Source organism: Haliotis asinina, chromosome 12, assembly GCF_037392515.1.
Source record: "Haliotis asinina isolate JCU_RB_2024 chromosome 12, JCU_Hal_asi_v2, whole genome shotgun sequence".
Classification (NCBI taxonomy): domain Eukaryota; kingdom Metazoa; phylum Mollusca; class Gastropoda; order Lepetellida; family Haliotidae; genus Haliotis; species Haliotis asinina.
The window spans coordinates 58,121,923-58,135,742 of record NC_090291.1 but is presented as its reverse complement, the minus strand read 5'-3'; the positions used below and the strand labels follow the sequence as shown (position 1 = coordinate 58,135,742).

General features: G+C 40.5%; 1 protein-coding gene across 1 annotated transcript; it reads left to right on the top strand.

Moving 5' to 3' along the window:
- Positions 1-1,066: 1,066 nt before the first annotated feature.
- On the top strand, positions 1,067-12,780 carry LOC137258122 (sulfotransferase 1C2-like). The gene is made up of 6 exons (XM_067795685.1): positions 1,067-1,298; positions 2,826-2,998; positions 3,500-3,826; positions 5,339-5,442; positions 8,608-8,776; positions 10,343-12,780. Exons 2-6 carry the CDS (start codon positions 2,830-2,832, stop codon positions 10,453-10,455), a joined length of 882 nt encoding a protein of 293 aa, XP_067651786.1. The 5' UTR covers positions 1,067-1,298; positions 2,826-2,829; the 3' UTR covers positions 10,456-12,780.
- The last annotated feature ends 1,040 nt before the right edge of the window (positions 12,781-13,820 follow it).

The following is a 13,820-nucleotide window of genomic DNA, read 5'->3' as shown; positions in this document are numbered from 1 at the left end:
CAACCAGGCGCTTATCATTTCCACCCAAAAAATGAAAAAGGAAAAGAAACGCATAGCTAAAGTCTGTTTTTCAAAGTAGAATGTTTTAGTGAAAAATACTTGAAAACAATATACAAGTCATACACTCAGAGCAACATACACAGCCAACGCTGTTCCTGGACTTCGTAGAGTATCAGCGCAAACCATCAGAAATGACCACATGGGATACGGCTACTGCGACCATATACAGCACCTGGTCTGCGGCATCATCATCGTCGTGCACGTCTGCAATGGTGCAGAAACGTTCCACCATGGACCCAAGTACAGTGGAGGAGGAGGATCTGGTTTCCTTTGTCGCCACGAAGGTAGGATGCGTGCCTACCGACGGAGAAATGAACGCCACACTCGACACTGTATTCGAGAAGTTGACAAAAACGGCGAAGGAAGTGTCATGATGTGGACAGAAATATATACTTGAATGGTAGGCCAGATCTAGTGCAAGTACAGGGAAATTTAAATCCTGTATGCTACCGTGATAAAATCCTCCTACAACGCCTTATTCCCACCATTGACACCAGCAAGACAACGCCGGAGCGTATATTGTATGTGTTACCATGGACTATCTTGCCAACAGCAATGTGAATGTGTTGCTATGGTCATCCAAATCGCACTGAACATTTGTGGGATCTGCTAGACAGACGTGTGGAACGCCTACAGCGTCAGCCACAGACGCTACAGCTGAGCCATGCATTGCAGGATGAGTGGAGAACGATTCCACAACGCCAGATCGACGACTCATTCAGTCCATGCCGAGCCGGTGTAGAGCAGTGATAGATGCTCGTGGCGGTCACACCAGGTACTGACTTTATCACAATGCCGTCATAGACACAGATTTCCCCAAGAAAATGACTATATGTAGTGGAGGAAACATGTGCCTAACCCTGTGTAAAGTTTGGTTGTTGTACATTCTTTATTGTGTAATCCGATGTGCGTTTCTTTTTTTGGCCAGTGTACCTCCTCCTTGTGTGACACGTATCTCGTATCTCGTGGGGCCTATATATAGCTGGATCACTGGCGATACCACGCCGACCTGGTTTCACTGAGTTATCTTGCAAACTAAACCTGACACGCCTGTCTCCACTCGCACATGAATGGCCCATATAACTATGCACAGATAGTTATGGTCCTATACATGGAAAACCGTTAGGGATATTGCCGCATTGCCGTTATTACAGAACGTGTCCGCGGAAGCTGTGTGAGCCTTTGTGGTCGGACAGTGTTCTACTTCTCCCGAAGAGCGTAATTCTTCATGAAAACAGGTAATTTCTAATGGGTGAAAAAGCCTTAAAGATGCGACAGTGCGGCATATTTTGATAATTGTATTCTGTGTGTGAAGGGGAAAGTATCTGAACTTAACGCTCCTTTATAAGCTCTCGGCCTGTCAAGGCCCTGGTTAGAATGATGTTCAATAAACCTGCTTCACGTAAGAGGCGACTAACGGGACCGGCAAGGAAGTTATGCTCGCTGACTTGGTTGGCACATGCTTTTGATCAGGATTGTCTGGTCGAGGACCATATTATAAGCTCTCTTGTTATTTCCAAAAGCAGAATAGCACTGGGTACATGTGTTCCTTTTTCACAACAAACCTGGCTTTAGAAAAATATATGTATGAACAACATGTGATTTTTAGACATGAAACCCTTTGCATTGATATATTTCTCCTGTACGATTCAGAACACTAGGACCGTTTGTTCCCACAAGCAGACATTTTTCTACAACCAGCCACACGTTGCAAATCAGTCTACGATAAACGTCGTTAGTCATGGTCAGTCCTTGAATTTGTAGCCATGACAGGAAGCTGTTGTTTAACAAGCCGACAGGTAACCCTCTAGCACATGACAGGAAGCTGGTGTTTAACAAGCCAACAGGTAACCCTCTAGCACATGACAGGAAGCTGGTGTTTAACAACCCGACAGGTAACCCTCTAGCACATGACAGGAAGCTGGTGTTTAACAAGCCAACAGGTAACCCTCTAGCACATGACAGGAAGCTGGTGTTTAACAACCCGACAGGTACTCCTCTAGCACATGACAGGAAGCTGGTGTTTAAAAACCCGACAGGTAACCCTCTAGCACGTGACAGGAAACTGGTGTTTAACAACCCGACAGGTACTCCTCTAGCACATGACAGGAAGCTGATGTTTAAAAACTCGACAGGTAACCCTCTAGCACATGACAGGAAGCTGGTGTTTAACAACCTGACAGGTAACCCTCTAGCACCTCATAGGAAGCTGTTGTTTAACAACCCGACAGGTAAGCTTCTAGCACCTCATAGGAAGCTGTTGTTTAACAAGCCGACAGGTAAGCTTCTAGCACCTCATAGGAAGCTGTTGTTTAACAAGCCGACAGGTAACCCTCTAGCACATGACAGGAAGCTGGTGTTTAACAAGCCGACAGGTAACCCTCTAGCACCTCATAGGAAGCTGTTGTTTAACAAACCGACAGGTAACCCTCTAGCACATGACAGGAAGCTGTTGTTTAACAAGCCGACAGGTAAGCTTCTAGCACCTCATAGGAAGCTGTTGTTTAACAACCCGACAGGTAACCCTCTAGCACATGACAGGAAGCTGTTGTTTAACAAGCCGACAGGTAACCTTCTAGCACCTCATAGGAAGCTTGGGCCTTCACGCTGGGCCTAACCTGACATTCGAATGCACAACGAACCACCGAGCCTTACAAGTAATCTTATTATTCTAAACCATGCTGACGCATTCCTTGAACTCTCCGATCTCGTTAAGTAGAGTGGCGCCACCTGTATCATTTTCCTTCTCATGCGTTGCGTTTCAGAGTAATGGAAAAGAATATTCTTCATATCAAAGATGGCGGTGGGTGTACTCTAGATGTTCAGAAGTTTGGAGGAATGTACTTCCCTGTGATCTTCGGGTTGGACGTCCTTCAAAACTTGCAGTCCATGACGATACGTGAGGATGACATCATACTCAGTTGCTACCCTAAATCTGGTTTGTGATTTTGATTTTCATGGCGTATTTGTTGATAATTTACCTAGCATTGGTAATGTTCTGGTGACACGCCGATGTACACTGCGGCATATGTATATCCTACAGAGCTATAGTGCTTAACTGTTGATGTACAGTGTGACATATGTGCTTATTCTACAGTGTTATAGTGTTCAGCTATTTGATACACTGTGGCATGCGTTGTTCCTCCTGTCCTGGATAACCATCGATGAACACTGAACAGGACACATCGCCATGCACCCAGTACGTGACAGCATGTAGGATCCTACTATGCTTAACACATTGCGTGTTTCATAGTATATACTTAGAGAAAGAATGCCTAGAGGAAATACAAGAGCCAAATATATGTGCATGTAAGAGGATGCAATAAGGTAACAGGAGAGTCAACAGTTAACTAGCGCTGACTGGTGATGAAAAATGGATAGATTGATACAATAAGTGAAAAGAACACAAGCACAACACAATGTTCACACTATTTTGCAGGAACACATTGGTTTTGGGAGATCCTCAGTCAGCTGTCGGCAAAAAAAGCCGAGAACATGAGAGAGACGTGGAAGGGGGATCTGATGATAGAGTCTTGCCCTCAGTCTGCGTTAGACTCTGCCCCCTCCCCCAGGGTTCTCAACACACACGTCCGGTTTGATCAACTTCCCACACAGATAGCACTAAAGGCATGCAAAATTGTACACGTGGTGAGGAACCCTAAAGACGTGTCTGTGTCGTTTTACAACCACCATAGAGCGTTAAAGGACATGTACAACTACAAGGGGGAATTCAAAGACTACTTCCATATGTTTCTGGAGGGGCTGGGTATGTATACCAAATGAAAGATATGTGCTTACTATCTTTGCCCTTAGAGGTTGCATATTCTGCCAAATGCCAAATGTTAGCAAGACCCGTGTTACTGCATGTGTTATTTGTAGCAAGTGTTATTATTTACATATGCAAAACAATGTAGTGAAAAGGGTGCGTTCGATCCTGTCACTGTCCATCTTGGAAGGTTTATCAGCATGCCATGTACCCATGCGTCTCTACACGCAGATTAATAGCGAATGGGACTTCTTCACCCAAGGAGCGTTCACCGGACAACATGAACACTCATCAGCACGACAGAGTTCTAAATTACTCAGAATGTTGGAAGGTTTGTGCTTCGAATGAAATACCAGGGCAGATTCTTGATTTGTGTGCGTCAATGTGTCAGATTAAAACATAGTATGCAGTAGAGAGGGATTGGGTGATCTAGTTAGGCCCCTCAACAGGTCAGGTACCCTTGCCAGCTTGACAGACCGTGAATGGGATCTTTTCCATGAAGCGCAGCCATCTCAAACCCACCAAGATCTTCTCGTTGTCGGCACACACCTGATCTACGCCAAGAGATCAGGAAAAGCAATGGCACCGAGAACGATGGAGGATCGGGACAACTTGGTATTTGGGATGCTGACATGACATCTCAAAGGCAGGCCCGCATATTTGTCGTTATTCCTGAATCATAATCACCTCACCTTCCAAATACATAATATCTTTTGTTTTAGTATGAAGTATGGGATCAGGAATGTTGGCTTTGATATATCTGTAACAGTATATCTGCTAATTCCCAAGAATTGCTCTTTCCCATGAAGCCATGTACGTACGTATTCCTCGCAACCCAGCATCCCCTTCCAACTCGTTCCTGCTCCATGTAAATATCACCGACGGAGCAGTAGGATACCACATGTTTCGTGAGACACCTTCTCAATATTTTGTACGGAGTATTCAGACTGGTAATAGCGCAGAAGTTTTGGAGACGAGTCACATCACCTTTTGGGGAAACGTATTGTTCGACCTTTGCAGAACCAGGACCCAACATCCCTAGATCCACGAGTGAACTGAAACAGCGAAGTTTGTTGGAGCAGTTTCCATTATCGGGCTCGAATACCATGAGACCCTTTGCTACAAAGCAATGAGTATGTGATGAAATGCAGACATGCCGACCGCATGTGTTTTTCTACATGTGTATTGTTGAATGGTCTTCTGAGGCCCTTCACCAGGCCATGTACAATACACAGTGAATGTCACCTCCATGTCCAACCCACCGGTGAATATGTAGACACTCCACCCCCACCCTACCCCCTTGTATATTTCAGTCAACTGTGGTTCCTGCTTTTAAGAACAATACAAAAGCTTGAAGTCTAATACCTTCCGTTGCCTGAGGTTCCTGATATACCGGTGTGGACTGGGGCTCTTATCTGAAGAACTATAAAAGAAAAAACGTCTTGTATATTTTGTCAAACGTGGGCTTCATGCTGGAAATATTTAAAACGTTTGACTTCATGTACATTTCAGTTGACTGGGGTTCCTGGTTTGACAACACTATCTCCTTCATAAAAGCAAAGGAAGACAATCCTCAGCTCCCAATAAAGTTTATGTATTATGAAGACATGAAACAGGTATGTATTCACTAGCTTTGTTCCAGTACTCTCGAGGAAAGCCCCCAAGTTTGCAACTTTGGTAACATTCACTTGTGATCAAGTACACTTAGCTCAAGGCAAGATCCGCGCTCCTGAGTCACATAACGGGCGCAAAATTCAGGAAACGACCGTCAAAACATGTTCGAAATGCAATTAGTATACTGGTCCAACTGAAGAAAAGTCATAGTTTCACTTCATAAGGGCTGGGAAGCCTAACAAAACACGTGGCTAATTCACATCACTTCACGCATTAACAATTCATGATCCTCTTGGTTGAAATGTTTCACTAAAGTGAACAATATACTCGTTTACCCATTGTGTATAAACGTTGGTCAAGCATTGAAATAAGACGAAAAACCTCATGAAAGGATTGCATAATAGCTGCCTTTATGCACCAGAAATACAATACTAACGATGAATCTTATACGGTGCACCTGCAAGGTAACAGACCCTGTTTTCTATGCATAAGTTAAAACCTCCCTTTGACCCTTGCAGTGAAAACACCCCAGGAACATCAGTCATACAATTGAAAGATACAAAGCCACAGCTATAATACAAGTTTCATGGGGAATTTGGGATGATAGTACAAAAGCATTTGTACACCCTGTTGTTACAATGACCAGATCTTCCTCGGTATGAAACAAACACCTGATGAATTGTTCCTCTGCATTATCAGCACACTACTCAGCGACCATTTACTCCCTCTGGAAAACTAGAGCGTCCATCTAATGGTTGTGAGCCATCTGTAAATATATAGTCACTTGCTTGTAAACATATAGTCACTTGCTTGTAAACATATAGTCACTTGCTTGTAAACATATAGTCACTTGCTTGTAAACATATAGTCACTTGCTTGTAAACATATGGTCAGTTGCTTGGTACAGTCACGGCTATGTGTAAGGGTATTCTCTCTTGACTGTGTCATGTCAAATGTTGATGGAAGGGTACAGTCACTGCAGTGTTTAAGGGTATCCTCATTTGACTGTGTCATGTCAAAAGTTGGCTGAAGGTTAAACTCACTCGACTGTGTCAGATTATAGCAACTACCCAGTGAAAAATTATAGTAACTACTTATTGAAAGATTATAGGAACTACTTATTAAAAGATTATAGGAAGTACTTATTGAAAGATTATAGGAACTACTTCCTGAAAGATTGTAGGAACTACTTATTGAAAGATTATACGAACTACTTATTGAAAGATTATAGGAACTACTTATTGAAAGATTATAGGAACTACTTACTGAAAGATTGTAGGAACTACTTATTGAAAGATTATAGGAACTACTTCCTGAAAGATTATAGGAACTACTTATTGAAAGATTATAGGAACTACGTATTGAAAGATTATAGGAACCACTTATTGAAAGATTATAGGAACTACTTACTGAAAGATTACAGTAACTACCTACTGAAAGATTATAGGAACCACTTACTGAAAGATTATAGGAACTACTTACTGAAAGATTATAGGAGCCACTTACTGAATGATTATAGGAACTACTTATTGAAAGATTATAGGAACCACTTATTGAAAGATTATAGGAACTACTTACTGAAAGATTACAGTAATTACCTACTGAAAGATCATAGGAACCACTTACTGAAAGATTATAGGAACTACTTATTGAAAGATTATAGGAACCACTTACTGAAAGATTATAGGAACTACTCATTGAAAGATTATAGGAACCACTTATTGAAAGATTATAGGAACTACTTATTGAAAGATTATAGGAACCACTTATTGAAAGATTATACGAACTACTTATAATCTTGTACCTTCAAGAACAATGCCAGAAGAAAATTTCAAAGTTGTATTCAACTTCAGTCTCAGTACAATTGTTCAATGATCACAGATTCCGACATTGTAAACCCCGTAAACACTCACTAACCCCTGATCGACTAAAAAAATTGTGTAACGGTCTTCACTTCTGGAAAAGACGAGTGGGTTGTGTTTAATTAGTTGATAATATCTATCTGCTGCTCCAATGACAACACGCGGAGACCATGAATTCAGTACAGGACACACATTTACATTTTGTGCAGTCGTATCTACAGGTCGATGTTTTGACCTGTTCGATCCAGGATTTTGCTGAAACTTGTGATGAAAGTGAAAATATGTGATTCGGCATTTTTGCTCCCCACCCACCGGGGATTGCCAAAACGAGCGAGGTTTATTAGGATCAGATGTGCAACACGCAAACACGAAGGATGATATACATCTGCAGTATGACTCGACTCTGGATGGTTCGGCCCATAATCAGAAATTGGACACATACAGATTTCGGAGGTCAGAATCACTGAACTAGCCCATGAGTCACCACCTTCTGGCATGTGACTGTAGGCAGATCTCCTTTTACTAACACAAATACTTTGGCCAACTCCAATGAAAACATATTATATGTTCAAATGATTTATATGCATATTTGTTTGTCCCGGGGCTTGACGCGACAAGCTAAGTGATATAACCGTGCCCAATCTACCACCCTTCTAGGGGCAAGGTTATTGGCTCTTTTAACTGTAAGATTTGTGTAACTTACCAGGTTAAGGTCATCTGATGTTATCTTACGTCACACATAAATGTCGCTTTCTGATTGGCTGAGCTGTCATCTATTATTTTCAATGTACCTCGCTACAAGAGAGTAACATTTTTATGTACCCCGCTGGAATGCCGAACCCAGTTGTACTTCGTGGTAGTAATTCTTAATATCCAATAACACTGAATCACGTATGGCATACGTAAATTACCCATGGTTTGTGAATGGAAGGGAGATAACTCTAATTCTTTTTTTCTTGCCTGTGAGAACTAGCGATGGCTACAAAAAGTTTTTACTCGTCCCCCAAACAATTCAAAATTAACATTGAGGTGTCAGGGGAGGTAAATACGTTGTTCACTGGTCACGAGGGGAACATGGTTTGATGTACCTTCGTGACCAGTGAACAACTTATAATGTAGGGCAATAGTTCGCCATCATAATCGGCGGAAAGCCTATTACCCTACCTCTATAACCCTGACATGATCCAGGTTTTTAATACTAACAGGCAAACCGTCATGACGGTATAAAGAATAAGAGTTACGCATTCATGTGTTCAAATCGGTAAGTAACAGTTTCTGTGTGTGCTGTTTGTTCTATGTGTACAGGACCCGATAGCTAGAGTTCGGGAGTTGGCGGACTTCATTGGGGTGGAGGCAGATGAGGAACTTATCCGAGATATCTGCGATAAATGTGGCTTTGACAATATGAAAGCCGTTGCCTTGGAAGTTGGTAAAGGACTGATACAAGATGGAGTGCCTCAAGTATTCAGAAAAGGTGAGTTGCGTTTACACGGCAGCCTGTGGAAGATATTCTCATTTATTTAAATGTGTCCTTGTTAGATATGTGTCTCTATAGGAATTTATTAACATTAAAAAGAGCAAATCTTAATATGAATCAGTTTCCATCACAACTGGCGTTTATCAGTTATCCACCCTTGTCCACGCGACTCTTTCCTTGTGATACCTCGGACAGTAATGGTGCAGGGTCTTAAATTCTTTGTAAACCCTACCCTGCCTTGTACGGTTCTTATCAGTCTATTCTTAACACGTTATTCCGTTCTTATGTAACGTTTTCAATCTGACGTTAGATACGTTTGACTGCCGCCAGTTCATGCTGAGTCAGGTTGATGAAACTGGATCGGTATCGCCTGGAACGTGGCGACTGGATGGCACTGACTGTAGACACAAGTTTAAACTGGAAATGTTGTCTCGATGGTGCTCGAAGCTATGTTAAGCCATCTGAGATGACGTCCGGTGATGCACGTCTTGCAGGTGTGACAGCTATGTTAAGCCATCTGAGATGACGTCCGATGATGCACGTCTTACAGATGTGACAGCTATGTTAAGCCATCTGAGATGACGTCCGGTGATGCACGTCTTACAGATGTGACAGCTATGTTAAGCCATCTGAGATGACGTCCGGTGATGCACGTCTTACAGCTGTAGAAGCTATGTTAAGCCATCTGAGATGACGTCCGGTGATGCACGTCTTACAGATGTGACAGCTATGTTAAGCCATCTGAGATGACGTCTGGTGATGCACGTCTTACAGCTGTAGAAGCTATGTTAAGCCATCTGAGATGACGTCCGGTGATGCACGTCTTACAGATGTGACAGCTATGTTAAGCCATCTGAGATGACGTCCGGTGATGCACGTCTTACAGATGTGACAGCTATGCTAACCCATCTGAGATGACGTCCGGTGATGCACGTCTTACAGCTGTAGAAGCTATGTTAAGCCATCTGAGATGACGTCCGGTGATGCATGTCTTACAGCTGTAGAAGCTATGTTAAGCCATCTGAGATGACGTCCGGTGATGCACGTCTTACAGCTGTAGAAGCTATGTTAAGCCATCTGAGATGACGTCCGGTGTTGCATGTCTTACAGATGTGACAGCTATGTTAAGCCATCTGAGATGACGTCCGGTGATGCACGTCTTACAGATGTGACAGCTATGCTAAGCCATCTGAGATGACGTCCGGTGATGCACGTCTTACAGCTGTAGCAGCTATGTTAAGCCATCTGAGATGACGTCCGGTGATGCATGTCTTACAGCTGTAGAAGCTATGTTAAGCCATCTGAGATGACGTCCGGTGATGCACGTCTTACAGATGTGACAGCTATGTTAAGCCATCTGAGATGACGTCCGGTGATGCACGTCTCACAGCTATAGCAGCTATGTTAAGCCCCCAAGCACCTGTAACAATCCACAGATACTCAGAACAGGGTGGGCATGTCCATCTGGCGCAGCTAGTGCGGTAAAGACTGACGATGTACGAGGCAGCTATGGAACATGTGTAACATCTCAGACATATTTTCTATTTTTTCTCCTATAATCAGGTGGTGTCGGGGACTGGAGGAACTGGTTCACGGTGGCACAGAACGAGGAATTTGACAAGGTTTACTCGGAGAAGATGGCAGGATATGATCTTTCCATAAAATATTCCATTTGATTTGAATTCACACCGAATGTCAAGGTCTTTTCATAGTGAAACTGCATAGCTTCCTATGATTGATCAGATTTCTGTATTATGGAATATTAATCCAGAATTAGCATTCGTTTAGTTCAGAGATTTTGTTCGAAGATATTTTGACAGTTGGCATTGAACTGATTGAAATACTACAACGACCTTTGCTTCAAGAGTCACATTAAACTGATATAAGAGTATACCCAAATCAAGGCAAAGAGGTCAAAAGGTCCATATACAAGAGAGCATATTACATATATGTATATATTCAGAAATTATTACACATGACCATACTGTTATTAACAGGAAGATACACGGTGTCTTTTAGCTTCATTGGGAAGTTGTTATAGATGACCAAGATATTTTGATGGATTAATCTTCTTTAATCTTTTCTACACAACGTTTCGAAATGATTACAGATCCTTTCATCGAGTGCTTTCGGCCGTGGGAGCCGCGCCAATTTACAATTATCAGAGGGGTACACAAAGTTACGCAGTACTTCTATTTTGTGGAAGTTGCGGTGGCTGAGCGGGCTAGAATCCCGGATGGAACTCAACCAAAAAGTACTAGAATTTGTTTTTTACTAACAAAGTGTAATATCAAATATTACATATGATAGAACTGACAGTTGATCAAAGATTTGAGAAGATTAATCCATAAAATGTTGTTCAGGAAGATACACGTTCTTTCTTTAAACTGTTGTTTGGATAGTGCCTGTTTAATATCTAGTGAAAGATTAAATATATGAGATTCGTTCTTAGTCGTTAAAATATATACGAACACTTTCATTGATCGGCGGCATCCGTATCCAGTAATGTTTGATGTAAGAAGGACACTATCATGTGATATTTCGACATAACTGCTGACACATTTGATGTGAGTTTTCAATATACAGCTTACTTCCTTCATTTAGAAATATATCTTATAATGATAATATAATAATTTAATTCAATACGCCACAGGCCTGTAGTACAATATGTGTAGTATATAGATGAATTGTATACATGTATACAGCAATGTTTGATATTCTGGGTTTTTATTTACAACTGTAACTTTAAGACTATGCTCGATGGCGATTCAGAGAGTTTCATAGCATGATGTATAAACATGGCAATATTCTCAATCATTTCATGGTTATTGCAGTTTTATAAAGAGTATAATTTATCTGTGGATGGATGAACATAATACAATTCTTTAAGGTACTTTTTGTGTAGTTTATCATATAATGGAAATACGAACAAAAACTGAAATTTGTTTTCTAAAACATCAATATTCCATGATTTACTTAAGCTATATTCACTTTTTATCTTCATAAATCACCCTTTTTAATCCACAGATCATGTGATGAGCAGCGAAAACGTGCTTAACCTACTCTATTTGTTATCGTGACACATGACAGATAATGCTCAGTATAAATGTAGGCATGTAGTAATCAAATTTCGTACAAAAGGCAAGTTTTTCAAGCCAGTTCTGTTGGTATTCTTTTCATCTTTGTGTTAATAAACTAATAAAGGTTCAGGGGAACTCAACATACTGCTCATACCACATGACTATCGTAAATAAAAGATTGTTTACTTTCGCTTCCCAGTTTCTGTGTCTATTTCTATCACAAAATCATCATTTCATAACATTTCTTTAAACGATGACAGGACATACGTAAAGTCTTAACCAATATTTGATTTCTTTAAGTTGCGAATTTATGATAAGAGGAAAGCTATCACATTATCCATAAGTCATTAAACTAGACGTGCTCATCTTTGACCAACGCATGTTGAGCCCAAAGCATTTTATATGCACACTAATGAACTCTTTTTATTTGGTCAGTTAAAGTATTGAGATCGCCATATTTCAGCCCCGTATAACAGAATCGGACAAAGTTTAACATCAAAGATTCTGAGAAAGAATGCTAACGTTAAATCGCCAAGTATTTAAAATCTTTCAGTATAACTACCAACACTTTTTGTGCTTGAATAGATGAGTACTTTGCATGAGTTGATCAGGACAGGAAATATGATAAGTAAAATATATTCATAACGGTTTGAAATTAAGTGTTTATTATCATGAGGTTGTTGATTAAATCTGATTGCCTTTAGAATGCAATTTTTCGTGTCGTGATAATTTATATCTCCTTTCTTCAAAGTAATTACTTTTGATTTACTGTTATTCACATTCGGGTTAGATTGTTCGCAATAGCTTTCTAATTCATATATTTGCTTCTGGAGACCAACAATATTGTACTTGAAATGAGAGCAATGGCATCTGCAAACAATAAAGAAAAAGTTGTGACACATCTGGATATAATTGAATACCATTTCTTCGCTTGTTTTCAATTTGCATTGCTTGTTCATTGATGAAAAAGGAGAATAGAAAAGGACTGAGTACACAGTCTTGTCTAACACCAATTTGTACATCAAAAGAGTCAGATAGGTCTTTTTTATTCCTAACACAGGCTTTCATATTCTCATAAATGTTGCTTAGTTTGTCACTTTACTCTTTAGACCACCTGTTTTAGATAAATTCCATAGCTTATGTTTTGGCCAGAATCAAAATCTTTAGAAAACTCAACAAATACTGTATAGTCTTAACCTCCTGGATATCAAGATATGTTTGTAGGACATTCTGCAGTGTGAACATGTTATCAATGGTAGTATGTCCCTGTCTGAAGCCTGCCTGTAATTCATTTATTTTATCCATTGTCTCCGCCTAAAAAGCCCAATCTTTTATTGATGATCGGTGAACACTTTGCTAAATATATTTAATAGGATGGTGCCTCCATATTTATTGATATTATACAGATCTCCTTGCTATGGACTTAAGTGCAAATGATCATGTTTGAGGAAAGGTACCTCTTTCCAATATTAAACTGAACACAAGCTAAAGATATGGTAATATACAATCAGCAGAATTCTGGAACTGTGGAATTGTGTTATCTATGTCCGGAGATTCAGTGAGTTTAAGGATATCTATGAAGTCTGTTATTTCTTCTCCTGGTATTGGGGAATCAAGAATCTCTTCTTCACGATATAGATCGTACTTTAAGCGTGACTGGGAGATGTTATGATCGGTAAATAGTATCGAAAAGACTTTTACATCGACAAATAGCGGTACGAGTGAAATATCGTAACCCACAACACTTGCACCGTTTATAAGCAATAAAAGTAAAAATACCAATTTGGAATCAGCGCTAAAGATTAAAGTAATCTGACAAGAAATCGCAACAGGAGTTATCACGATTGTTTGTAAATTCAATTATATCATTTTCAACAAAGTCAGGATTACTTCCAGTTCTGGTATTAAAATCTCCACCACAGACTACACAAACGTTTGATAAACTAGACACGATTTCTAAA